Source organism: Cavia porcellus, unplaced genomic scaffold (assembly GCF_034190915.1).
Source record: "Cavia porcellus strain 051 isolate PalLab524CR breed Dunkin Hartley unplaced genomic scaffold, mCavPor4.1 scaffold_7, whole genome shotgun sequence".
NCBI classification, from domain to species: domain Eukaryota; kingdom Metazoa; phylum Chordata; class Mammalia; order Rodentia; family Caviidae; genus Cavia; species Cavia porcellus.
In genome coordinates this window covers 69428575-69453269 of record NW_026947490.1, presented here as the reverse complement: position 1 = coordinate 69453269, position 24695 = coordinate 69428575, and the positions used below count along the sequence as shown (strand labels likewise).

The 24695-nt window shown below is 39.6% G+C and overlaps 1 protein-coding gene across 4 annotated transcripts in view; it reads left to right on the top strand.

Annotated features, from left to right (window-relative positions):
* The window catches only part of Nmt2 (N-myristoyltransferase 2), a 63579-nt gene that overhangs the window by 36662 nt on the left and 2222 nt on the right, over positions 1-24695 (top strand). For 2 of the 4 annotated variants that reach the window (XM_063253805.1, XM_063253804.1), the window contains 10 exons: positions 3876-4011; positions 4373-4415; positions 8775-8919; positions 12888-13006; positions 13104-13195; positions 13315-13431; positions 14590-14760; positions 15938-16046; positions 21444-21614; positions 23641-23808. In XM_063253805.1, coding sequence (XP_063109875.1) covers positions 3876-4011; positions 4373-4415; positions 8775-8919; positions 12888-13006; positions 13104-13195; positions 13315-13431; positions 14590-14760; positions 15938-16046; positions 21444-21614; positions 23641-23808 — 1271 coding nt within the window. The remainder of the gene's footprint in view (positions 1-3875; positions 4012-4372; positions 4416-8774; positions 8920-12887; positions 13007-13103; positions 13196-13314; positions 13432-14589; positions 14761-15937; positions 16047-21443; positions 21615-23640; positions 23809-24695) is intronic. The other 2 variants (XM_023561190.2, XM_063253806.1) reach the window with 2 other exon arrangements.

Here is a 24695-nt window from a genome sequence, read left to right as displayed (position 1 = left end):
TTGGAAGTCCTATTGTTCCAGCTATTCCACTCCTAGGCATATTCCCCGAAGAACTGAAAGCATCATACCACAGTGTTATATGTGCACCAATGTTTATAGCAGCACAATTTCTAATAGCTAATCTTGGAAACAACCTAAGTGTCCATCAACTGAGGAATGGATAAAAAATTTGTGGTATTTTTATACAATGGAGTACTACTCAGCTATAAAGAATGATCACATTGAGATATTTATAAATGGGCACAGCTTGAGACCATACTTATAAGCGAAACAAATCAATCACATGTATAAATACCGAATAGTTTCTCTAGTGTAAGAAATGGTAAGAATATATAAAAGTATGTGGTAAACATGATTTCCCATTATATTGCTTTGAAGCCTTATAATGTTTTCATTCATTAATTGGAATGGTTTTATTCTGGGTTGTTTGATTTTATTTTCTGTGATGGTATGAACAGTTATTTTGAAGAAAACAAGACAATATAATAGCTAGTGCTGACTTAATATCATCTTGTTTTGAATTCCCACCAAGCTTTTGTTCTTCTGTCTGTATTGGTTTATCATGTTGTATTTTACTGGATTTTATATGTGATACTATAAACAAAATTTTTTATGACAAGAAGATAATATAGAAACCATTGTTCCTTTTCTGTTAGTTGGTTCTATATTAATACCCTATAATACTTTTATTCTCGTGAATGGTTTTACACTGTCATGTTGTGTTTGCTGCTATAAATATATGAAGTTATACTCAAATATTTCAAGGAAGGAGACACTATGGTAGCTACTGTTATGTCAGGTTATCTTGTGGTGAAACACTATGTTGCTTAAATTGTTTTCTTCTGTCCTGTTATTATGTTGTTATGTCCTCCTTCATCCTAATCTCCTTCTTTTTAAATAATTTTTTAATAAAAAAATAAGAAACTTCTCCATTTTGGTAATCCCAGTTAGAGTCCTGTTCATGCACCGCAGCAGGCCCAGGATCATTCTCAATAGTATTTCCTTTGTGTCTATGATTGCCTTCCTCTTGAGCTGCTTGCTGTAGTTGAGCCCACTCTTGTGAGCTGAGGGTGGTGTTCAGAGTCACATAAACATCCTTGAAATAACAATTAGTTACAAATTCAAACTGTCTAATGTAATTTTATGAGTTAACAGAAAAGGAATCTAATTTATGGTTGATCTGAGATAGGTTGGCAAGGGAAAAAGGAACATGAATACAAACTATTCCCTCTGGACCAGCCTGTTCCCAAAGGGGAAATAAGAATTGAGGCTGAAAAGGTTGAGGAGTGGGAGGTATAGATGGTCCCTCAGCAGCCAACCACCTAGAAGGCATCTGTGGGCAATTACAGAGTGATTGACCATAAATGGCCACTCATCACTGCAACAGGGAAGTACAAGATTGTAACTGGTTATCATGAGTTCCACAACAAGATGACTGCTGCTGGTTATATAGTGAGGGAGCATAAGATGGTGATGGTCATCATATAACCTGCAACAAGATGGCTGCTGCTGAACACATGATGAGGGACTGCAAGATGGCAGCCATTTACCCTGTCTCTCTCACAAGGTGGTGACAGACTGTCACATAGTGGAGGACTGCAAGATTGTAGCTGTCTTCCATGTGAGCTGCAGCAAGATAGCTGCTGAGGACCACATGGCATGGGACCACAGATGGCAGTAGAACACCACGTGGCCTACTAGGTAGCTGAAACGCAAGAAACTGAGTATGGTGAGCCAGGGAGGAGAATGGCGATGGGAGTAGAGGGGATAGAGGAAGTGGGGCCATCCAATGGGATAGGTAGCTCAGGTTGAGGGGATTAAGGAGTCTGCGATTGATTGGAGAGAGGAAGTAAACAATTAGAGACTGCAGGGGGTGAGGAAAGGGGAGAGGATGAAGCAGGGGTGAGGAAACTTCTATTAAGAAGATCAAAGGATTTGGGCTTGGCGATATGGAGGAGAGGCAATAAAGACAGGAGGCGCATCGTCTAAGGAGTCTGGTGGGGAGAAAGGGAGAGATCTTGGTGGAGTAGAGTGGCCAGAAGTACTTGGGCTGCCGTACATGACTGAATGAGAGAAGAACACATCCTCAAAGTGAAATAGGCCTGGACATAAGTGATTTCTACCAACTTGCCACCACTTGTGACAAAAGTTACATAAATCTTGAAGGATAAAGGGGTCAAATGTGCCCCCTTTAGGCCATGGGCGGCTATCCAGCTGGTAAGTTTTTGGGTTTTATGGCCTTTCTGAGGCCAAGAACCCCAGAGGTGTATTTTTTGGGGGACAGGGAATGGTATTTCCCATAGTGACCAAATTAAAGGTGAGCCCAGAGAACAACTCTGCCTCAAAATGTAAGAGCGTTAGCCCTGCCCAAGGTGTGTGAGAGCTGTCCTGGGTCACACTGATCAAAAAACATCATCACCTGTTTTGAGAGTGTAACACGGAAGTTCCCAACACCTTCTCATCAGCTGTCACTGAGTGTGCAGAGGTGGGTAGTCCCAGAGGACAGGAAGGTAACAGTTCTGCTTTGGGCTGTCTTGCTCAAGGAATGTGAGAGCTGCTATCTTTGTCCAGAGATGTCAACAGATTTTCTGAAGTGAGCTTACGAATTTCTAAAGCTGAGAACGGCTCTGCCTTGGTTACCCAAAGAGCGTGAGAGCTGTTATAGACTGAGAAATTGAGACAGAAAACCCCAGACAGAATGATAGCTCACCTATAACAAATGAGATGTATCTTTGTTGGATGCAGGCTAACAACAGCAAATAGGCAGGTCTTGGAGGAACAAAGGGTGCCTTGTAGGCAGGGGAGCTCAAAACTGGGGGTGACTCCCAGGAGCTAATGCACTCTGACAATTCCTGGGTTTTGGCACCAAAATGTTAGGGTTTTCTGGTGCAATAGAGAAGAAAAGGAAAGAGAAAGTGGCCTTTATTGTGGGCCTGTCAGAGAGGCCCACAACTCGTGGAGATTTGGCTTTCTCCTCTGACCAGATACAGAGGGAGCAGAGAGTTATATGACCTCTGATCAGAAGTGCTACATGGGATGGGCATTGGTGATGTGCAAGGAACTGGTTGGAATTTTCTTTGTGCACTCGGGAAAGGAAGTTGCAATCAAGACCGAAAGGGAAGGAGGAGGAAGTAGTCATGAGGGTGAGTGTTTTTGCTTTGGCCTTCTACCATGTTAGACCAGTGCCATAATTACAGTAATCTATCCTAGGGCAAGAACTTTCACTTTCCTTTTTTCTTTTTAGAAGATAATAGTAATGGAAGGACAAGAGTTCTAAACTGAACATTTTACCAGTTAATGTTTTTGTTATTTAGGGTGTTTTATTGTTTTTCTTTTTATTGTAAAAAACCTTTATCAGGAAAAATTTACTTGTATACAAAAAAAGTAGTTTCTTTGGTTTCTGTTGCTTCAAGATTACAAACATTACCAGTTTAGGGACAGCATTCTTGCCCAGCCTGTGTGAGACCTTGATCACCAGCAATGAAAAAGAAAAAAAAAAAATTAGTGGTTTGTTGTCCCCAAGCGGTGCATGAGATGCTTATAATAGACCTTTTTACATATACCCCTCCCTTAAAAGATTGAATAAAAAATAGACTAGTAAAATAGTGATCTGTGAAAGCTCTTTGATTTTAGTTAGAAAATGTGATTTATAGCTATTTTCCTACTCCCATGAATTCTATCACCTCCATTATGACTGAATATCAACCATGTTTTCTTGCTGTGACTCTTTAATCTACGTTTAATTCCCCGCTTATATCTGAATAGTCATTTTTTTGCTGTGGATAACATGTGTATAGCATGATTAATTTTATACAACTCAATTTCACATAATGACTTTTTTCTGTGATTTTGTACCCTCCTTGCATTTCTTACAGAAGTCCTGGAGGGGATTTGGGAGCCAAAAAGAAAAAGAAGAAACAGAAGAGAAAAAAAGAGAAGCCAAATTCTGGAGGCACAAAGTCTGACTCTGCATCTGATTCCCAGGAGATTAAAATTCATCAGCCTTCAAAAGTAAGAGCCCTGTAGTTCCTCACAGACACACGAGTAGGTTTGGGCTAGCTGATATGTGTTAGCCTTCTATCATGATTGTGGTGTGGCTCTAATACTCAGCCTGTTGTGGCAGCCACAGGACTGGGAGGTGCATATTGCCTGTTTGTGCGTGTAAGCACGTGTGTGTATGTATGTGTCTGTCCTTCCTACATTTCCCTCAGCTTAGTGCTTTAGTATAGTTATGAAAGAAAGTCTCCCTCTGAGCTTGTTAGGTTTTTGTTTTTTGATGTTATACTTAATATTTATTTGATGACTTATATACAGTTCAGAAGATATTCACACATTTTAATTTTTCTGGGTGTCTGTCTAATTACCGGCATAGCACAACGCCATCTGGCAGCAGATTTCAGCAGGAGCAGCCACAGGTAAGTTTCATGTTGACTGTGAATCAGAACAGTCTTCAGTGACCATTTCTCATTCTGTCACCAAGGGAGGGGACATCTCACACTCTCCCCGAAGAAACACCCATCCTAGACTAAATCAGACTATCCAGCTGAGCCCTGTTTCTGGTTGTTTGTGGGGTGTAGCTGCCTGGCAGAGAAGATGACAGCCACCACTGTCTGTGGGACTGATTGATCCCTTTCGTGCTGGCGGAGGACACTGCGCTTGGATGCTGGCCCCTGGGAAACACAACCCAGAACGAAAAGAAAGGGGCAGAATTAAAAGGGCAGTGGATCTGATAGCATTCTGGCTACAAAAAAAAAAAAGGCAGTGGAGTAAAGATGATTTTAAATTATCTTTCAATTTTTTGCAGTACTTGAGATTGAACCTAGGACCCTGCTCATGATAGGTGATTGCAGATCCAGATTAGTTTTCCTAGGTTATGTCTGGTGTTACAGAAATGGCCAAGACTTTGAGGTTGGCCCTGGTTCCTTTACTATATATGCCTGTGCCTGAGGTAGCTCCTTAAACCCATTTGTAAAGTCTGCTTCTCCCCAGTTTGTGGACTATCATGAAATTAAAGAGAGGTCATATTAAAGAGTTTCGTATTACAAAGCACTGTCTGCATGGTACATATTACCATTATGCAAGTTTTGTAGGCTTAAATATTTTTTCTTATGGAAATGTACATTAGATCATATTGAATAAGTCTTGAGGGTGGTTTGTTTTTACAATTAGTTGTTTGAAAGGAGTAGGCTTTACTGAGAAGAAAAACTACTCACCCCAGTTTTGCTCTGCCTGAATTTGCAGGGAGAAATAAGGTGGAATTTTTCTCCCTAGCTTTTCAGTGGTTCTCAGGTAACCCATGCTCTGCTCACTAAACATAATTTCCAAGGACCCAGAGGAGCCCACCACAGGCCTACAAACCACTCTTCTCATTTCTCAGTGTCACTTTGTTGGGTCCTCATGGCATCACATACCTGCAGGGGTAGGCTTCTTTCTCATTCCTGCTTCTGCCACTGCCATCAACTCCTACCCATCCTCTGTGCCTAGGGATGTGCAGCCCTGCCTTCATGGCTAGTCACTGATGAGAAACTAAAACCAGCAAAAGCAGAAGCACTGCCAGCATTGTGGGTAGAGAGGGGTCTTTTGTTTTTTAAACTAGGAACAAGTCAACAGTGTTTTCATGTGGGCTTTTCTCCAGTGTATTTTCTGAAAACTAGGCCTTTTCCCCTTAAATGTAGGCCAGCTAGTCCATATTACTCCATAATTTATAGTGGACCATAGTTAGAGAATATTCTGGTCATTCTTTTTTTCCCAGTACTAAGGTTTGAACCCAGGGAGTACTGTGCAATATTGCAGCCCTTGTTTATTTTAGTAAGGTCTTGCAGAGTTGCTCAGGCTGGCCTTTAACTTGTGAGCTCCCTACCTCATCCTCCCCAGTAACTAGACTTACAGGTATGCATTGCCACACTTGGCTGGCTGAATTTATACAGACTTTTCTTTTCTGTTCAGTGGTACTGGGGATTGAACCCCGGCCTCAGGCAGGCTATGCAGGTGCTCTACCACAGAGCTACATCCCTAACTCCTTTTTATATACTTTTTAGTGGTAGAAAACTTGGATGTTTTTTTCAAGGAATTAAATTTGCAAAATAATGGGTGAAGTGCCAGGCATGGTAGTGTATAGCCTGTAATCCCAGCACTTAGGAGACTGAGGCAGGAGGATCACAAGTTCAAGGACAGCCTTGATTACAGAGTGAGTTTAAGGCCACTCTGAACTACATAGCAGGACCCTATCTCCCGCATACACCCCCCCCAAAAGTGAAGAGTAGAGTCAATATTTAGTATTCAATAAGGAACAAACAAGAAAAGAGGAACACTGTACTACCTCTTACATAGGAATAGAATGGTAGGCAGTTAACTGATACACACCTGACCTTTCTCCCCCACTGGGGCTGCTATGGAAGTTAAATGGATAGGTTTAAGAATTCCTCGTAAGGCTGGTAGTGTAGCAGTTTTAGAGTACTTACCTAGTGTGTTCAAGGCTCTGAGTTTGATTCCTAGCATCGCAAAAGGGTAAGGTGTTAAAAAGAATTTATCACTGCTGCGTTTTCCTTAGTTCTTTGTCACCATATGTTGGAAATAGTGCTTAGCTGAACCTACTTGCAGAAATCATTTAAGTAGTGAGCATTAGAATATGAGTGTTTCACCAATGGTCATTTCACATTGAGAGGACCTAATGTGAGTCAGACTAATGATGGAAGGTAGGTAGGATATAAACCCCTCTAGGGGCTTTCTCTTGGAGCTGGAGTTTCACTAGTGTCTGGAACAAAGAGGCTGATCCATGTTTCCTGCAAAACAGAAGCCAGAAGATCAAATCGACTCCCAGGAAAATAAAATTACCATGACAAATTCACTGTAGACCTTGTAGATATATTTTTATGAGCCTGACCCTTCCTTTGCCTTTTTAAGCTAAACTGAAATGCTCAACTTTTTTTTTTCTGTTTTGTTTTGAGACAAAGTTTCACTATGAAGTTCAGGCTGGCCTTAAACTCACTTTGTAGTCCAGGCTGAGTTTGAACTCACAGCAATCCTCCTGCCTCAGCCTCCCAAGTGCTGGGATTACAAGTGTGTACCACCACTCCCAGCTTCAAATATTAATTGAACTGTGCTGTGATTTCAGTTCCTATTGAACTTATAAGATCTCTTAATAGATTATGTTGTAGAGAGACCAAATGGATATGAATTTTATTTTCCTAGAAATCAGCCACTTACAATGTTGAAGGCTCAAAAGAGACTCAAGCAAAAGAAATAATCTAAAGGTACAATGTATTAGGACAGGAATAGTATTTTGTTAAATATATATGTATCATTAAGATGCCATCCTTCTGATACTGATCTCAATCAGTACGTAAGGTAAACAATTCGCAAAATTCTGGTAATCATGATATGCCATCAGACTTCTGGGTAGAGTCATGAAACTTTTAACTTGCCCCTAGTTAGACTTCAGGAGTTTGTATACTGAGTCACTTCAATATCAAGAACCCTAACAAAACCTACGGAATAAAGCAACCACTGGACAATCTGTGTTCAGTAAACCCTGTTTTGTGTTACATCAAATGGTTAAGCTTCCCAGGTTAAAATAGTTTGTTCCAGGCCACAGATTTTAGATTCGAAGTCGAGCACAATTCCAGAATCACTGTTTAGTAGCCACCAGAATGGCAATTGTACCTTTCCCTCATGTTCTTATGTGTTGACTTACAGTAGAACCAAAGGCTTCTGAAATTTTTTTCTAAAAACTTTCAAATTGCAGTGAAGAATATTTTTTGAATGGTATCAAAAATTCTAAAACTTTATCTGGGTGTTGTGGCACATACCTATTATCCCAGTACTGTGAAAAACTGAGGCAGGAGGGTTGTGAGTTCAAGTCCAGTCTAAGCAACCTAGTGAGATTCTGTCAAAACATAAAAGGGGTGAGGGCTAGGGATATAGCTCTATATATAAGACCCCAAGCTCAATTCCTATTACTGGGGGAAAAAATAAAACACTCTAAAACTTCTTATTTTGCATATTAAAAAGTCACTGATTTCCATATTCAGTCCTGTTCACTGCTATCTTAAATTATTTGAGAAATTCATAAAAAAGCTAGGGAAAATCTTCAAAGAGGTGAAAGGAATATTGACTTTGAGAAGAAAACTTTAAAATGTAAAGGTATTTTGTATTTTATAGATTGAGACTATGTTTAGGTGCTAAGAGTCAGGATTGACAGAGGAGCTACTTGCCACCTTTTCTTGGAGGCTCTGTCCCCATGAGCACTAGTTAGGAAAGGGCTGGTTGTGGTTTGTGAGGAAAGGAGGGGCTTGGTGAGAGCTTCCTTCCATACCCTTCTCCTCACAGCCCAGCGCTAAGTTCAGATTTCTTTTTCTTCCTTTTTTCTCCTTCTTTTAATGAACAAAGCTTCTGTCTGCCTCATTTGTTCCCCATCACAGCCACTGAGCATGCACCCTAACAGTGCTCTTGAGACTGGTGGCTGCTGGCTGCTGTGTGACAGAAATGCACGCCCTGCATGTGTCTCCTGTTGGCTTCCCTTCACTGAGCAGCACTGGTGGGGCCATTGCAGATGGGTTGGACCTGAAGCTAGTGTGCTTCAATTTACTGTAGATTTCCCAAGCCCAGGGCCTGTTCAGGTATATAACTGTTACCTGTAATAATGTGTTTGCTTCTCTCCTCATACATTACCATCCTGGAGCCATGGCGTAGAGCAAGCCTCAAGGAAGCTGGGCAGTGTTTAGGGATTATAGGCTTGAGTCATGTCCTGTGTGTCTGTGTCTTCACTTTTGCAGAATGCGACCATCCCCATGCAGAAGCTGCAGGATATCCAGAGAGCAGTGGAGCTGCTGTCAGCATGCCAGGGCCCGGCCAGGAACATTGATGAGGCAGCCAAACGCAGATACCAGTTTTGGGACACACAGCCAGTACCCAAACTAAGTAAGTGCTTCTGTGTGTTTGTTTGTTTCTAAAACAAGATAGGATAGATTGACAATTTTAAAAAAAACCAAGGGAGACTTTATTTCACTTATATTATTTGTGTCTTATCATAGATTAAAAATTGCACAAAGTTCATATTAGTCTTCTTGAAATAAATGTTAGGTAATGACATTGGATTTCACTAACAATGATTTTAGTCAACTGCTATTCCTGTTACAATATCCTATTTCTTTACTCTTGAATTGTGATACTAAATTACATATCATATATAAAGTCTATACACATGCACATGCTCACTCACACATGATTCTTCTCTGACGCTTCCGTTTTACCTTTGAGCTTCATGATGTTTCTCTTAGTTACTTTCGCATTGCTGGGACAAAATACCTGACACACCCACAAATCAAGGAGGAAAAGATTTGTTTTACCTTACAGTTTATAGAGGTGTCAGTCCATAGTTGGCTGGCTTCAAGGCAAAGTGGCATAGCAGTGGAGAAGCGGTCCATGGCAGGGCAGGCAGGGGCAGTAAGCAGCAGCCTCCCTATTCCTTTTATCCTATCCAGGCTACAAACCTATTGGTTGGTGCCACCTCACCCAGGGTAGATCCTCCCATTGTTCATACCCAGAACTGTGGTAAACCAATTTAGTTATCACATACCCTTAATCCCAATATCACACATCCTAGATCCAGCCACCTCCCACAAGTCCCACTTATGAGGTCATAAGGCTTTGGGACAACATCTAGATATGTCATAACAGAGTTCTTCTTACATGTGAACTTTTGTCATTTTCACTCTGTAGTTATTCCAAAGTATTCTGAAGATGTGTGTGCTAATAATTACTGAAATAAACAGTTTCACACCATTTAACAAAAGGTTTCTGAACACTCATCATGGTGTTGATAGCATCAGCCCAGCACTGTTTGGCATCACAAGAGCAGGATTCAAAGACTGTGTATGACTTTAGTCCATCACAGGATACTTCTTCCTTGGCATTGTGCCACTCTGTGGTACGCTTACTTAGACTCTTACCAGATCAGTTTCCAGAATCCTAATTTACACAAAAATAGATGATGGCATGATGTCATAAAAATATTTAAAATGCATTACAACAGAAGTCTCCTACTTTGTCTTACGTGTGTATGAAGATCCTATATAACTATTTCTGCTTTTTTATTTCTTGATTATTTGGGATTTGGATTAGTATTACATAAAAGGTTAATTGCTACCTGAAACTCTAAATAGCCTAGCTACCTACAAATAATTCATTTTTGTTAAATATAAATTGCTGAGCAATCCTTCTCTATGCTTTCAGATATTCTTGAACTTTTGAAACCATAGCTCCTTTCCTATCCATACTTACTCCAGTGTTTTAAAAGGAGCAAACTTCTGACTGGGTGGAAAGGAGAAAGAAGGACTAGGTATAGCTCAGCAGCAGGGCACTTCCCTAGCATGAGTAAAGTCCTAGGTTCCGTTCCAAGCAGTGCAAAGAAAGAAAGAAAAAATGCATCTTTGCTTGCGTTTTAGTTCAGGTTGTAGAAATAGTTTAATAACAAATGAAGATTCTTTAGCATAAATTTACAGGATTCTGAGTAGCTCTGAATCAGATAACCATTACCTAAGAAAATCTAGATTTATTGATCTAAATCTGTTGGGTTTGTCTGAATGCTGTAACTAAGCTTCTGGCCCATCTCTTGGAAAAACCACTTCTAGCCAGTACTGAACCGCAGAATACCCCTTTGGAAAGTAATTCATTTTACTTTGCTCCTCTCCTTAAGTCCTTACTTGATTCTTCACTTTCTAGAATTTTTAGTGTACATCACTGTTCAGTCAGAGGCCCTGACAGAAGAGGGAAACCAGACTGATAGGGAAAGAGTGAGCCTAACACTGGGGGCAACACTTAGAAATCAAGGAGTCTTTGCCTCACCGTTTCTGTCTATCCAGGAGGTGTCCCAGTTCAGTCCAAATACACTGTGCTCTTCCATTACTAACTGGAATGGGACTGTTCCAAAGATAATAGTTAAGAGCCAAGGATTAAGAAGTGGTCACAAGGGACTCTGTATGGGAGAGACTGGGAATTTGGCCATTTGGGCTGGCTAGAAGTCAGAGAAGATGAAGTAGGTCAGTTTTTCATCACTGTGACCAAAATATAGTACTTGATAATAACAGCTTATAGGAGGTATTATGATTTGTGTCTGGATGTCCCCTCAAAGTGTCATGTAGTCATGGAAGGGGGCTTTTGAGAGGTAACTCAATCTAGAGTTTATGATTGATTCATGGTCTAATGCTACGATTATGGGCCTGAATGGTATCCACCCTAGGATAGGTAGCCTGCATATACTATAAAGGATAGAGGATTCTTGTCTCTCTCCCTCTTCCTCTCTTCTTGCTTTTGCTATCTTCTGCCACCATGAGTTCATCTTCTGTTACCCTTCTACCATGTGGCACCCTGCCTTGGAGCCCTGGACTGAAACCTCTACAAACTATGAGCTAAATAAAACCTTTCCTGCTTTAATTTTGGGTATCCAATATTTTGTGTCAGCAATGAGAAAAGTAACTAAGACAGGAGGAAAGCTTAATTTTGGCTCATGGTTTCACAGGATCAGTCCATAGTGTTGGCTTCAAAGCAGAAATATGGCAGATAGGCATGGTGAGGAAATAAAACTCATGTTTACTTACGGCAGCTAACACAGAGAGAGCAAGGAAGAGCTAGAGAAAAAGGTATACTCTTCAAAAGCACTCCCCAATGACCTACTTTCTCCAGATAGGCCCCACCTTCTAATAACACATTCAGCTATGAACTCATCAGTAGATTAACCCATTGATGAAGCTAGGTCTGTAATCTAATCCCTTTCTAAAAACTCCATCTCTGAACACATGAGCTTTTGGGGAATACAGTTTAGATCCAAACCATAACAGAAGAGTAACTAAGTTAGGGAATTAAATTGGAGGTATTGGAGCTGGTACAGACCCTGTTGCATAAAGCTCCATGATCAGAAGAACTGGGCACTAAGATCTTTCAGTCAGCAAGTGTTTGCTAAGACTCTGTTACTAAATACCCTAGGAACAGTAGTGGCATTAGAACAAGTGGTAGCCAGCCCAGAACTGGAGGGAGAACATACTTTAGGTAGGAAAAGCTTTACTCAGGGAAAGATGCTGTGAGAACGTAATAACTGCCCAGGGGCCATCCATGTGACAGCCAAGAGCAGGGCTTCAGCAGAGGGAAGGCACAATAAGGCCCTGAGCTGGGGAAAGCCTGAGAAAGGTCAGTGTGGCCAGAGGATGAGGGGCAAGGGTAGGGAGGGCACAAGAAGGGTGAGGCAGGTGACAGCCACAGGAAGAGCCAAGGTTTTTGTCAGCTATGTGGAAAGTTTTGCAAAGGAAATCACTAGAGACTTGGACCACACTTGGCTTTAACTACATTTCTAGCAGTACAGATGGAGAGAAATAGCTAGCCTTGAAATGAATTTTAGGTTTTGCTGCTCAGAGTAGTTAGAGGTTCCTGTCCCTGATTTGTGGAAATGCAATGTAAATTTTTTTCTTTGATGCTAAGGATTGAGCCCAGCACCTCAACTTCTACCAGATAAGTGCTTTACCACCAAGATTCAAAGGTGAACATCTCTGTGGCTGATGTACCAGCCCTGCATTGCTCCCAGTGATGCTGTATAGTCAATCTGCAGCCTGGGGTTAAGGCTGAGAGATCCCTATAACTTCACAGCATCACTTTTGTCACTGGGTGACACAGGATTCCCCTTTGATTGAACAAGTGAAATAGTCATTTGACATCACCACCTACTTTTCCTGTTTTAACTCAGAGGAAGCTTGAATAATAGCATATTTTAAAAGATTACATGAAACGCAAGTATCCTACATCTGATTATGTCTGCGTCACTGATCTTTTGAGATTGTCAGAATACTTTGTAATTTAATATCCTCTCCTTTTGTCTGTCTTTCCATCTCTATCTTCAGATGAAGTCATAACTTCTCATGGTGCAATTGAGCCAGACAAAGACAATGTACGTCAAGAACCGTATTCTTTGCCACAGGGTTTTATGTGGGATACTTTGGACTTGAGTAACGCGGAGGTGGTGAGTAAAATTCTTCCAGACAATACCTGCATTCACAAAAATTGTTTCTGACTTGATCCTGAGCACCATCAACTGGATACTTGTTTTTATCTTGTAGCTCAAGGAGTTATACACATTGCTAAATGAGAATTACGTAGAAGATGATGACAATATGTTCCGCTTCGACTATTCACCAGAGTTCCTATTGTGGTATATCTTGCTGGTCATGCAGACTGTCAAAAGGCCATCTGGCTGGGAGGTGTTGGGTCTTTTCTTGGGTCTTTTAGACACTAACTCTTGCTTGTTTTTCTTGTCTTCCCTGACTTTAGGGCTCTGCGTCCCCCAGGATGGCTCCTGCAGTGGCATTGTGGGGTCAGAGTATCTTCAAATAAAAAGCTAGTAGGATTCATAAGTGCCATCCCAGCCAACATACGAATTTATGACAGGTATGAATGAAGGCTTGTCCATGTCACTTCTGTGTATTTCTTTTCAAAGAACTGCATTTAAAAATTACTCAGTGCTGGCTGTTTGTTTGATGAACAGAGGCTATATGGGGACTCTGCTTAATTTTGCACTAAACCTAAAAACTCTAAAAATTAAATTATTAATTTTCAGGGCCAGGGATGTATCTCAGTGGCATAAGCACTTGCCTGGCAAGCGCAAAGTCCTCTGTTCAATTCCTGGTACAAAAAAAAAAAAAAAAATTTACTAGTTTTTTAAAAAGAAAAAGGACAGTTACCTCTGTCTGTGCTCCATCTGTCGTCCCTCTTTCTGCCCTCCCTTCCTGTTTCTCCTTCTCTTTATTTTTCTGGATTTCTGTTTATGACTGTCAATCTCATACATGAATACAAGTATACATTATGTATTTATGCGCACATGTACATGTAGTAAATATGTGTGTATCGGGAAGCTATAAATAGGCATTTCTGGTTTATTTCTGGGGAAAAATTACTTAGAATTTTAGAAGGAATGAAGGATTTATCTCTATTGTATAAGTGTGTTGCATTTTTACTCTAGATTTCCAGCTCAGAAAGTCTAAGATCCAGCTATGAAGATCAAAGCTCTAATGTATAATACATATGTATGCCACCCCATATGTTAGTCTAGTTTATTTGCTGATAAATGCATGTGATCTTGGAGAACGTTGTCTGTTAATCGAAAGACCTGCACACGTGGAGGTCTGGACATGGCTTTGAAGCTGTTCAGATGTTTATTGAAGCTCAGTGAGGTCTAGTCACAGACTCTCATATCGGTCCTCATGATCTGTGTCTTACTATAAAGCAGTATCACCACAATTACACATGTTACAAGGAAAACAAACTTTGAGGCACATTTGATCCAATTTTTAAAATGAGAACTTATAAAAAGATCAAAGTCTTAAAGTTTATTTAGAACAAAGACGTTTAGACCCCATGCCTAGAGTTATATTTGTTGTGGTGGGAGAATAATATAAACAGTGTTGCAGTGTGATTTTGTGAAATATTTTTCTTAAATATTGTGCAAAGATGCCTCCAACATTGTTAGTCCTTGACATATTATGAATAATGTCTTATTTTTTAAAATGTGCTCATCTCATCTCAGTTTTCAACATCTTTGTTTCTCAGTGTGAAGAGGATGGTAGAAATCAATTTTCTTTGTGTTCATAAGAAATTGAGATCCAAACGGGTAGCCCCAGTGTTAATTAGAGAAATAACCAGAAGAGTGAACTTGGAAGGAATTTTCCAAGCCGTGTACACTGCCGGAGTGGTCCTTCCTAAGCCTGTGGCCACATGCAGGTAATGGTAACTGCATCACTGTCTTGAATCTGCCTGTTGCCACACATATCGAGCACCACTACCTTCCTGTCAGAAATAGTGTTCTTCTTGGGCAGAGTAGGATAAATTTCGGTTGGCTGAGAATTATGTACTTTGTTAGTAGCAGAGATGGAGACCAGGGCCTGGAGTCATGGAGTCCAGAAGTGGCCCCAGTTCGTCATGCAATTTTTGTGACTAAATTAAGTTAACATTTTTCTGCTAATGGTGCTAGATATATATTTCTGTTTGTATTCTACTTAAAGACATGTTCTGTATACCTGAAGAAAATGTAGGGCATTGTGATCTTAAAATGTTCAGTGTCACACTTGTTCTTTCATCTGTAAACTCAGTTTTGTGCCATCCTTTGCAGCACCACTGATTTTTTCCAAAAATCTGATGAGCAGCAGCTGAAAAACCTCAGATATGCCTGTTTTCTCAAAGCAGGCTTAAGTTGTGTGTGTGGCTTCCTTAACTCCATCAGGCTTTTGAGGTTATTCCACTAGGAGAGTAATCAGACTGTCACTAGACTAACCTGATGTAAAATGTCAGAAAGAGCTATCTCCCTCCACTGTTTTTATTGCCTCAATAGGATGAAACTTCAAATAAACATAGTATGAGGTAAAATTACAAAATTACTATAGTCTGTTAAATTATTACATTCATAAATAAAGAAAAATATATATGTGTTAATATAAATCACTTATCCCATTGCTCAAATTGGAATCACTTAAGAAATTCAAACTAGTTTCTCAGAAAGATACTTTTGTTGGTTTTATACCCTACTAACCCAAAAACTACTTACTAAGGAAAATACTTTCATGTTCTTATATATTTTTGTTTTGCTCTTAGAAAATCACAATTATCATTAAATTCTTGCCTACCTATGCAGTATTAATATTTCTCTTGAAGTTTTATGGTTCCTCTATAGTGATAGAGACAAAAAGTCACAAGCTATAAAGTCATATAAATAGGAATATAAGACATTTCAGAGAAGAAAAATTGGCTGATAAAATTACTGCGGAGGAAGAGCAGCAGTGCTTACCACTGTGCTGGGTACAGCATAAGCACCGAATAAATTCTTCTGAACAGCGAAGATGAGACAGTGAACACATGTACAGGGAGAAACCAAGTGATTATTAAAACCTTTATTGTATTCCAGATACTGGCATCGATCCCTAAACCCCAGAAAATTGGTAGAAGTGAAGTTTTCTCACTTGAGTAGAAATATGACATTACAGAGAACAATGAAGCTTTACAGACTGCCGGATGTAAGTAAGAATGATCTGAAGTTTTTTAAAGCTATAACAACTAAATCTTTTAATGCAGAAAATAATTTTCTTGCAGAAGTCTAAAAACAGACTCATGGATTTAAGGAAGGGAATATATAGCTATAAAGACTGCACAGAGCTCAAGCTGGAAAGTGGAGGAGTTTTTGAAACACCATTTTGCTTTACTTTGGATTTTTTTATTTGTTTGTTTGTTTTTTAAAGACAGGGTCTTTCTATAGTTCAGTCTGGTCCTGAACTCACTGTGTAGCCCAGGCTGGCATCAAGCACACAGCAATCTTCCTGCCTCAGCCTTCCAAGTGCTGGGATTACAGACATGAGCCACCACACTTGACTTTTGTTTTTAAGATTCTTTAAATTATTCATCTTATGATGGATGAGATTGGAATAAGAAAAGGAGGTTTTGAAATTCTCAATATTGTCTATTAAAAGGGAAGGAAAGTTCAGGCTATAAGCAGTAAGGAATTGAAATTCAGAGAGAGGACTCAGGGAAAGGAAATAATGCCTCGTTAAATCACCATCTTTTAAAGCTCTCCTACTACTAATAAGAAAAGTTCTCCCTTTTAAGAGGGAAAAGCTTAAATGCGCTTCTATGAGCTTCACTTTATTTGTGGCTTGGATAGTGTATTATTTATCACAAGCTAAACACATTTATTCTTGCCCAGGTTCTGCAGGGCAGGGATCCAAGTGCCACTAGCAGGATCCCTTGCTTTGGGTGTAGTGTCTCTTATGAAACCACCATTAAGGTGATGTGGTCCAGGGCTTGGAGAAGAATCTGCTTCACACAGGTGTTGGCAGGAGTGACTTTCTGCTGGCTAGTGGACACCTACATTCTTCCCAGGCTACTAGAAGCTACCCTCAGTTCTTTGCCACATGGATTCTCTATTGGGCAGCTCACAGCATGGCAGTTGGCTCACCACAGCCACTGGGGACAGTCTGCAGAGATGGATCAACTCAAGAAAGTAACATTAGTCACTGCCGCCTTTTCTATTGGTTAGAAGCAAGCCACAAGCCCTATTCCTATTGGTTAGAAGCAAACTACAGCCCCACTTCCAACAGGAGCAAATCGCATAAGGCATGAACTACGGGAGGCAAGATCACTGGGGCTGGCTCCCCTGAAAGGATCTTCTGACCTGACTCAATCATATTTTTGTATGAGAATCAATTTCATGAATAACAAGTTTAATAATTGGTGGTAAATCACTGGTCAAGTGTCAGTTCTGAGACCCAACTTTCTTTCTTACCGTCAACCTGAGTTGCTGGGTTCCTTGTATAGGAACTATGTAATTGTAATGACTGTCCCCTCTACCCTGTAAAATAAAGCTTGTGATATTCTTTCATATATATTCAATTTGTTCTCACAGCTGCCTTTTGGAGTTAGCACTTCTTATTCCCGATATACAAGTGAGAAAACTGAAGCTTATGAAGGTCATCACCCAGGCATGGGTGGATTTCAGTGTCCTCAAGCACACCATTTCATTTCTGCCAGCACCTCTCACGACCCCAGCCCCCAGATGGTCCACAGCGTAGTCATTCTAGTGCAGCTTTGGGAAGAAAAGAAGAATTATCAAGGCCAGACAACTCTCTTTGGCATGTGCTAGCCTCCTTTACCCTTCAAAGACATAAGAAAGAAAAATGAAGAATGGTTAGTGGGAAAAAGCAAAGGAAAAGAAAGGAAGATATTAAAAACTTGGAAGGTACGGAAGTAGATGCCCAGGTATCTACTTGCTGAGTTAAAAACTGGACAACCCAGGATACAAGACCCCACCATCCCTCCTGTGAGCCCAGATGAGTGAAACCACTGCTAGCCATCAAGTCATTAGAGAGGAGTTTCCTACTATTTAGCATCAAAAATATGATTGAATATGACTTTTCTATATGCCTAAGTTTCATTTTTTAATTCTTACTGTTTCCACCTACAGTGCTTGCGTTATATCTTCCTCAAGGACTTCTCAACATAGGAGTTAACATTTATTGGGGCCTGCATTACACTGGACATTTAAAATCCATAGTCTCTGGTCTACTCTGTGTTTAGCTGCGTTGGATGATTGTTTTTCTTTAGCATGTTGCTGTTCCTTTTTAAGTCACATAAATAACCGTCAACAGTGCTTACTTCTCTGCTCTAGGATCTTGACTGTCACACACTTTGACAGTTGTGTCTTACTTAGTCTTTGAGCTATATTTCCTCATACAATTTAAGCAGATTTTTCAATTTCCAGAGTCCAACAAGTAATGGATATGAGTTAGGTCCTGGAAAGTATATTTGATTCATATTGTAATTTGATTATGAAACTTAAAATTTTCTCAGTTATGGGAAATGTTTCTTTGGTTTTCATTGAATTCTTGTAAATATAATGCTTCACTCTATTCAGTTACACAAAATGTTAGTTTTTTATTAAAGCTTAAGTCTTCCTACTTCTTCCTAAAGACAGTAGCTATAGTTTTTGACACATTTTAACATTCGTTTCATTCTTCCATAGTTTTTTGTTTGGATTTTTTGGGGGTGTTTTGTTTTGCTTTGTTTTTGAGCATTGTCTGCCAGAAAAAGTAACTTCCCACATTTAGGCCCTTTATTCTTTTTTATCTAATATAGCCTGATGTTCTTTTCTGATTTAGTGCTCCTTAGTGTTTATAAATTCTCAAGAAGTTATACTTTCTACTTTTACCCAAACACTTATTTCATACTGTCTCCCTCATCTAAATCCTACTATGTCTTTCTCACCTTCTGAAACATAAGATTGCAGTTCTTGAAATGTGGCCTAAGAATCCTTGAAAGTCTATAAGATATTTGAATCTGTGGAGTCAACAGTATTTCCACAAGAACACTAAAATATAATTTGCGTGTTTCACTTTCATCCCCTTAGGAGTGTACTGAACCGTCTTCCAGAGGCTGTAGAGAAGATGTCCTTATGTATTTTGTTTTTAAATGTTCTTAGTTTTTATTTCTAATACTAGAAGGATTGATAAGTAAACCTACATAAGCAAAGCTCTTTAGGATACTCAGTAATTATTAAGACTGTCAAGGGGTTAGGAGACTGAAACACTGAAGAATTCTTGCTGTAAGGATGTACACTGGGCGGCAGGTGTGGTGGTTTAGGCCTGTAATCACACGAATTTAAGGCAGGAAGATTACAGCTTCAAGCCCATTCTGTGTAATTGAGTGATGCAGCAAGAGTGATGTCTCAAAAACAAAAAGGGTATCACTGGGCTGGGCAAATGGTGTGTTTTAGTGATTTATCAGTATAAATATTTAGTGAATGAGATTTGTGCTCCAAAAAATATTTTCTCTAGAAAGAATTTGGCAGACTTTCTCATTTCTGAATGTTTGCTATTAACAGATATTAAATGTCCTGTTTTTATTAATTAATGTAACTGCTTGATGTTATTTCTGAACCAGAAACAAAAGAAAAAATGTTATTTAATCAGAAATCTGCCTCATTGTAGAAGATAATTGTGTGTGTGTGTGTATATATATATATATATATATAGTATATGTATATATATATATGCAGTATATGAATATACTTGTATATGTATAGATTACATATATATACTTGTATATGTGTATATTATGTGGTTTTGGTCATTTTACTAGCATTTAAAAACATTTATTTCAAACTGGGAACTATTTCTGACTCAGTTTTGAAAAGACTAAAAGTATTTTATGAATTACCTATGAAATGTTAAGGACTAATTCTCTAATGTAGATTAAATGGTATGTTAGCTGTGATACTGTATCTTTATATATCACACAATCATCATTGAAAGGCCCCTCAGTAAATCCATACCTGGACACTGTTGGATCTGTAAATATAAAGCATGCATCCCCCTCTGCCATACCTATCTTTACTCAGTTCTGTTAGATCTCCAAAGCTTTGAAACCTCAGCATAGCTACCGACAGTTGATCAGAACTGACACTCCAGATAAACACCAATTCCCCTCATGGACTTCTGTCTAGGGGCCCACCAGAATTATGATTTAATTCTACATAAAGTTTTTCAATATTTATAAATCATTAAGCACAGAAAAGGTACAGTAGAAATATTTCATGTTATTTATCTCCTAAAATGTATTCAGTATTTTTTCAAGGGGATAAAAATATCATTTACTGGAAAAGAAACACTATGGTTTTAATTTTTGGTTTGTTGGGCTTCCTCACATCTAGCCTGAAGTTTCCTGATGCTGGACAGATCTACAGAGCCAAAGTGATGTCAGGAGCTTTTTTGAAGACAAGCAGTTGGATGAATTCAAATGGGAACCTGTCCTGACCTGCAGGCTTTTTTATTCCTTGGCCTTTTTTAAAAATTATAAAACTCTGTGGTTTTATAACCACAGAGATTAAAATGCTTACCTTGAGCCAGGCATGGTGGCACATGCCTGTAATCCCAGCACTCAGGAGGCTGCAGCAGGAGGATTGGGCTACAAAGTCTGGGCTACAAAGTGAGTTCAAGGCCAGCCTGAACTGTGTAGTGACTCTGTCTCAAAGACAAAAAAAAGGCCCGGGGATTTAGCTCAGTGACATAAGCACTTACCTGGCAAGTGTAAGGTCATAGTTTGGTCCCTGGTATCAAAAAAAAAAAAAAAAAATCACTGTCTTGGTTACTTTTCTCTTTTTGCTAGACAAAATACCAATGTGCAAATGTCCACAATGAAGGAAGGAAAGGTTTATTTAGCTCACGGTTTGTGGAGGTTTCAGTCCATATGCAGCTTGTTCCAAAGCACAGTGGTGGTGTTGAGTGCAGCAGTTCATGGTACCAAAAAACAGCAGAAGCAACAAGAGCAAAAAGGGAGGAATGCAGAGAAAAGACTCTTTCTGTCCTTTTTATTGGATATAGGCTACCAACCCTAAAGTGGGTATTGTGCTTACACTCATAATCCCAGCACTAGACAGTGAATCAGTTACAAACTCTAGATTCAGCTGCCTTCAAAAAGTATCCCCCAACATGAGTGTGTGAGGCTTTGGGGGGACATGCATACACAAGCTCTAACAGTCACCTTTGACAATTTAAAGCAAATATCCCAGAAGTCATGCAGTTGTTACACTGTATCATATCAGTATCAACATTCTTGACATTGATATGTAAATCACCTTGTAGTGTTCCCTTTGATTCGTTTGGGTCATATTTGTGGCTCATGAAAAGAAGACAGGATACATTGTCTAGCATGTTTTAAACCATTGCTTCTCCCTTTAATTGATACACAGGTCATGAGGGAAGATTGGTAAATTGCAGAATCTGATGCATGAAGTTTGGGCAGGTATCAGATTCTGCAGTTTAGTGAACTCCTATGTAATGCTTCTGCAGAACATACCTTGAGCAAAAACTAACTTTATTCCTCTTAGGCTTATATTTCATTTGTTTTATTTTGCCTCTAACAAGGTTACAAAGACCTCAGGCTTGAGACCAATGCAACCAAAAGATATTGGAGCTGTCCGAGACTTGATCAACAGTTACCTGAAGCAGTTCCATCTGGCTCCAGTGATGGATGAAGAAGAAGTGGCTCACTGGTTCCTCCCTCGGGAACATATTATTGACACATTTGTAGTGGAGGTAAAGCTAATTAAGTAATTCTGAGAAGGACAAAAACATTGTGATAAACAGTGTGATGAGCACTGTTTTCTAGGAAGATAATGATGTGCCTATGTCTTTCCTCTTCCTCCATGATGTAGAAAAGCCACATCTTCTTATAGTTCCATTCCTGGACACAAATGAGTTTTTCCCTCAACACTGGGAATTGAGCCCAGGGCCTTCACACTGAGCCTTATCCCTCCCTCTTTGTTTTGTATTTTGAGACAGGATCTTCTTGCTAAGTTGCTAAGCTACCCAGGCTGTGCTCGAACTTGGAATCCTAACTCAGCCGTTAAAAGTGTTTGGATTGTAAGAGTTTGCCACCACACCTGGTTTTAATCTTTTTTTAAAATAAAATCTGGAATTTATTAATTGATGTCTCCATTGGAGGCTCAGGAGAGAGTTGAGAAGTTGGGGGTTTAATCTGGTAAGTACTTGAATGGGAGAAGTGGAAAGGGCCAGTTGAAAGCAACTCGAGGTCTGTTAGCAGCAGTTCCACATAAGTCTTTACTCAGCACTGGAACAGAGGATTGCAGGCCCAGGTCGGGTAGTAATGGAGGAAGCCAAGGTGGGGTGACTGAGGACATTTCTGAAGTACAACCGAGCAGTCTAAATTTCTGTTTCTAACACAATGCAGGCATAGCCATCTTTGTGCACACATCTTCATGCATCCGTGCATATTCCAGGTCAGCACTTTTCAAATGTTTTCATCACAGATCTCCTTCACTTTCTGACAAATTACCTATAAATATTTGCCATATTCAAAATTTCAAATTCTAATATTCATTATTTTATGTTATAATGATATAATAGTAAATCCACGTTACCTAAATATATATTTCATATGGAAAATATGTATCTCCCAAACCACAGAATTAGTGAATCATCTTACATTTCTTGCAAATCTCATTGATATCTGACTTAATAGAAGACAATTCCTTATCTATTTCTACTTTCATTCTGTTGTAATACTCTGCATGAACTATTGAATATTTGGAAAAGAATGAGTACTTTATCTTTTCAGATAATTATATATTTCTTATCCAAAATCAGTGATTTTTTTACACTCTATTAAAATTCATTGATCGTCTTGTTTGTTTTGGTTTTTTGAGACAGGGTCTTGCTATGTAACCCAGGCTGGCCTCAAACTCTTGGCAATCCTCTTTCCTCAGCCTCCTGAGTGCTGGGATTACAGGTGTGCACACCACTATACCTGGTCATTGGTCTGTCTTTTTTTTTTTTTTTAAATGGTCCTGGGCATTGAACCCAAGGCGTCACACCTAGTAAGCAGGCACTCAGCCCCTGAGCTCCCCTGTCCTTTGCATGATACTCCTGCTTGCATATGAGTTTATACCATTATGCATTGGTCACCTGGAAAACAGTAACTCACTGAATTATAGAAGTCTTTCAAATACTGACATTTCATTGTATGATACTAAAAAATCACATGCATAGATATCACCATCTTTGTCATAGAGGAGTCTATAATGTACCTCAAAGTGAAGGATACATGTTTTCTAAAACTCTTAACTGGTACCTGCAAGTTCATGTTTTATCCATGGCAACAAATCCTACCAGTTTTCCCCTGGGAATAACAGCCTCCTATCATTCATGTCAAGACAATGTGATGAATACGGACTCTCAGTGATCACAGATTGCCAGCCCCCAGTGAAGAAGTGCTCGTTCCCTGGAAAAGTGGCCATAGGCTTGCCATGTGTGCACTGTCAGGGGGAGAAGGCAGTCGTTCAGCAGTGCAAACTCAGCATCTGCTTTTATCACTGGCTGATAAGAACAGACAGACTCCTTACCCAGCCTAGGAAACTTCCCTTTTAGAAGTCTGCTTTCTAGGAACTGTAACTCTGTTCTCTTCTTGGCCTCTACCCAGCTTAATAGACTGGGCTCAAACTAGAGGTCTCACTTGTTCATGTGACAAGAAGTTGTGCTGCAAGGCAAAGCTACTTGCAGTGTGTCCAGGAAGACACTTACTGATGTTTCCTTCACTTCTCAGAGCTCCACTGGGAAGCTGACTGACTTCCTGAGCTTCTACACACTCCCCTCCACAGTCATGCACCACCCCGCCCATAAGACCCTGAAAGCTGCCTACTCCTTCTACAATATCCACACAGAGACACCGCTGCTGGACCTCATGAACGACGCACTCATCATAGCCAAGCTGGTGAGTGGCCCATCCTCTTTATGCTGTCTGGTTCTCCACATGTGTACACCAGCAAATGTAATGGCTAGAATACCTTGTACAGCATTTTATTCCATGCAGGTGTAATTCACACAAGTCATTCCTTGGTACACTACGGGCAAGTCATTTGTAGAATTTTACTAAGAGTTTTTTCTTAAACTGTAGTGGTTGTATTTTATTGCAACTTAGCAAAAAGCCATCTTGTACAAATTTAAAACTTTTTTTTTTTGGTAGTACTAGGGATTGAAATCAGCCAGGGCTTCATCCAGAGCTACATCCCCAGCAATTTATTTTAATTTTTTTTTTTTTTTGAGACAGTCTCACTAAATTATCCAGGCTGGGCTTCAATTTGCAATTTCTCTGTCTCAGCCTCTCAAAGTGCTAGGCACCATGCTGCGCTACAAATTTAAAACTTTTTAATGCTTATATAGAAATACATAAAACTCATAATCCAGGGAACCTAGAAAAAGACCCTATCATAATAGAAGGGAAACACAAGTAAATATTTGTATTAAGAACATAATCTGCAGTAAATTTATTAATTTAGCTAGTCTCCAACTTTTAAAATTAAAGGAATTAAATTCAAAATGTGCCTTATTGTTTCTTTTGTCTATAAGTTAGTATCGTTATTGAATTACTGCCATAATAAATAATTTTCCCTTAAAAAAAAAAAAAAACCAGCTTGGGGGCTGGGGATTTAGCTCAGCGGCATAAGCACTTGACTTGCAAGCAGGTGGTCGTGAGTTCGATCCCCGGTACCGATAAAAATGAAAAAGACAAAAAAAGGTGGGGGGGGGGGGACTGGGGATTTAGCTCAGTGGCATAAGCGCCTGCCTTGCAAGCAGGCAGTCGTGAGTTCAATCCCTGGT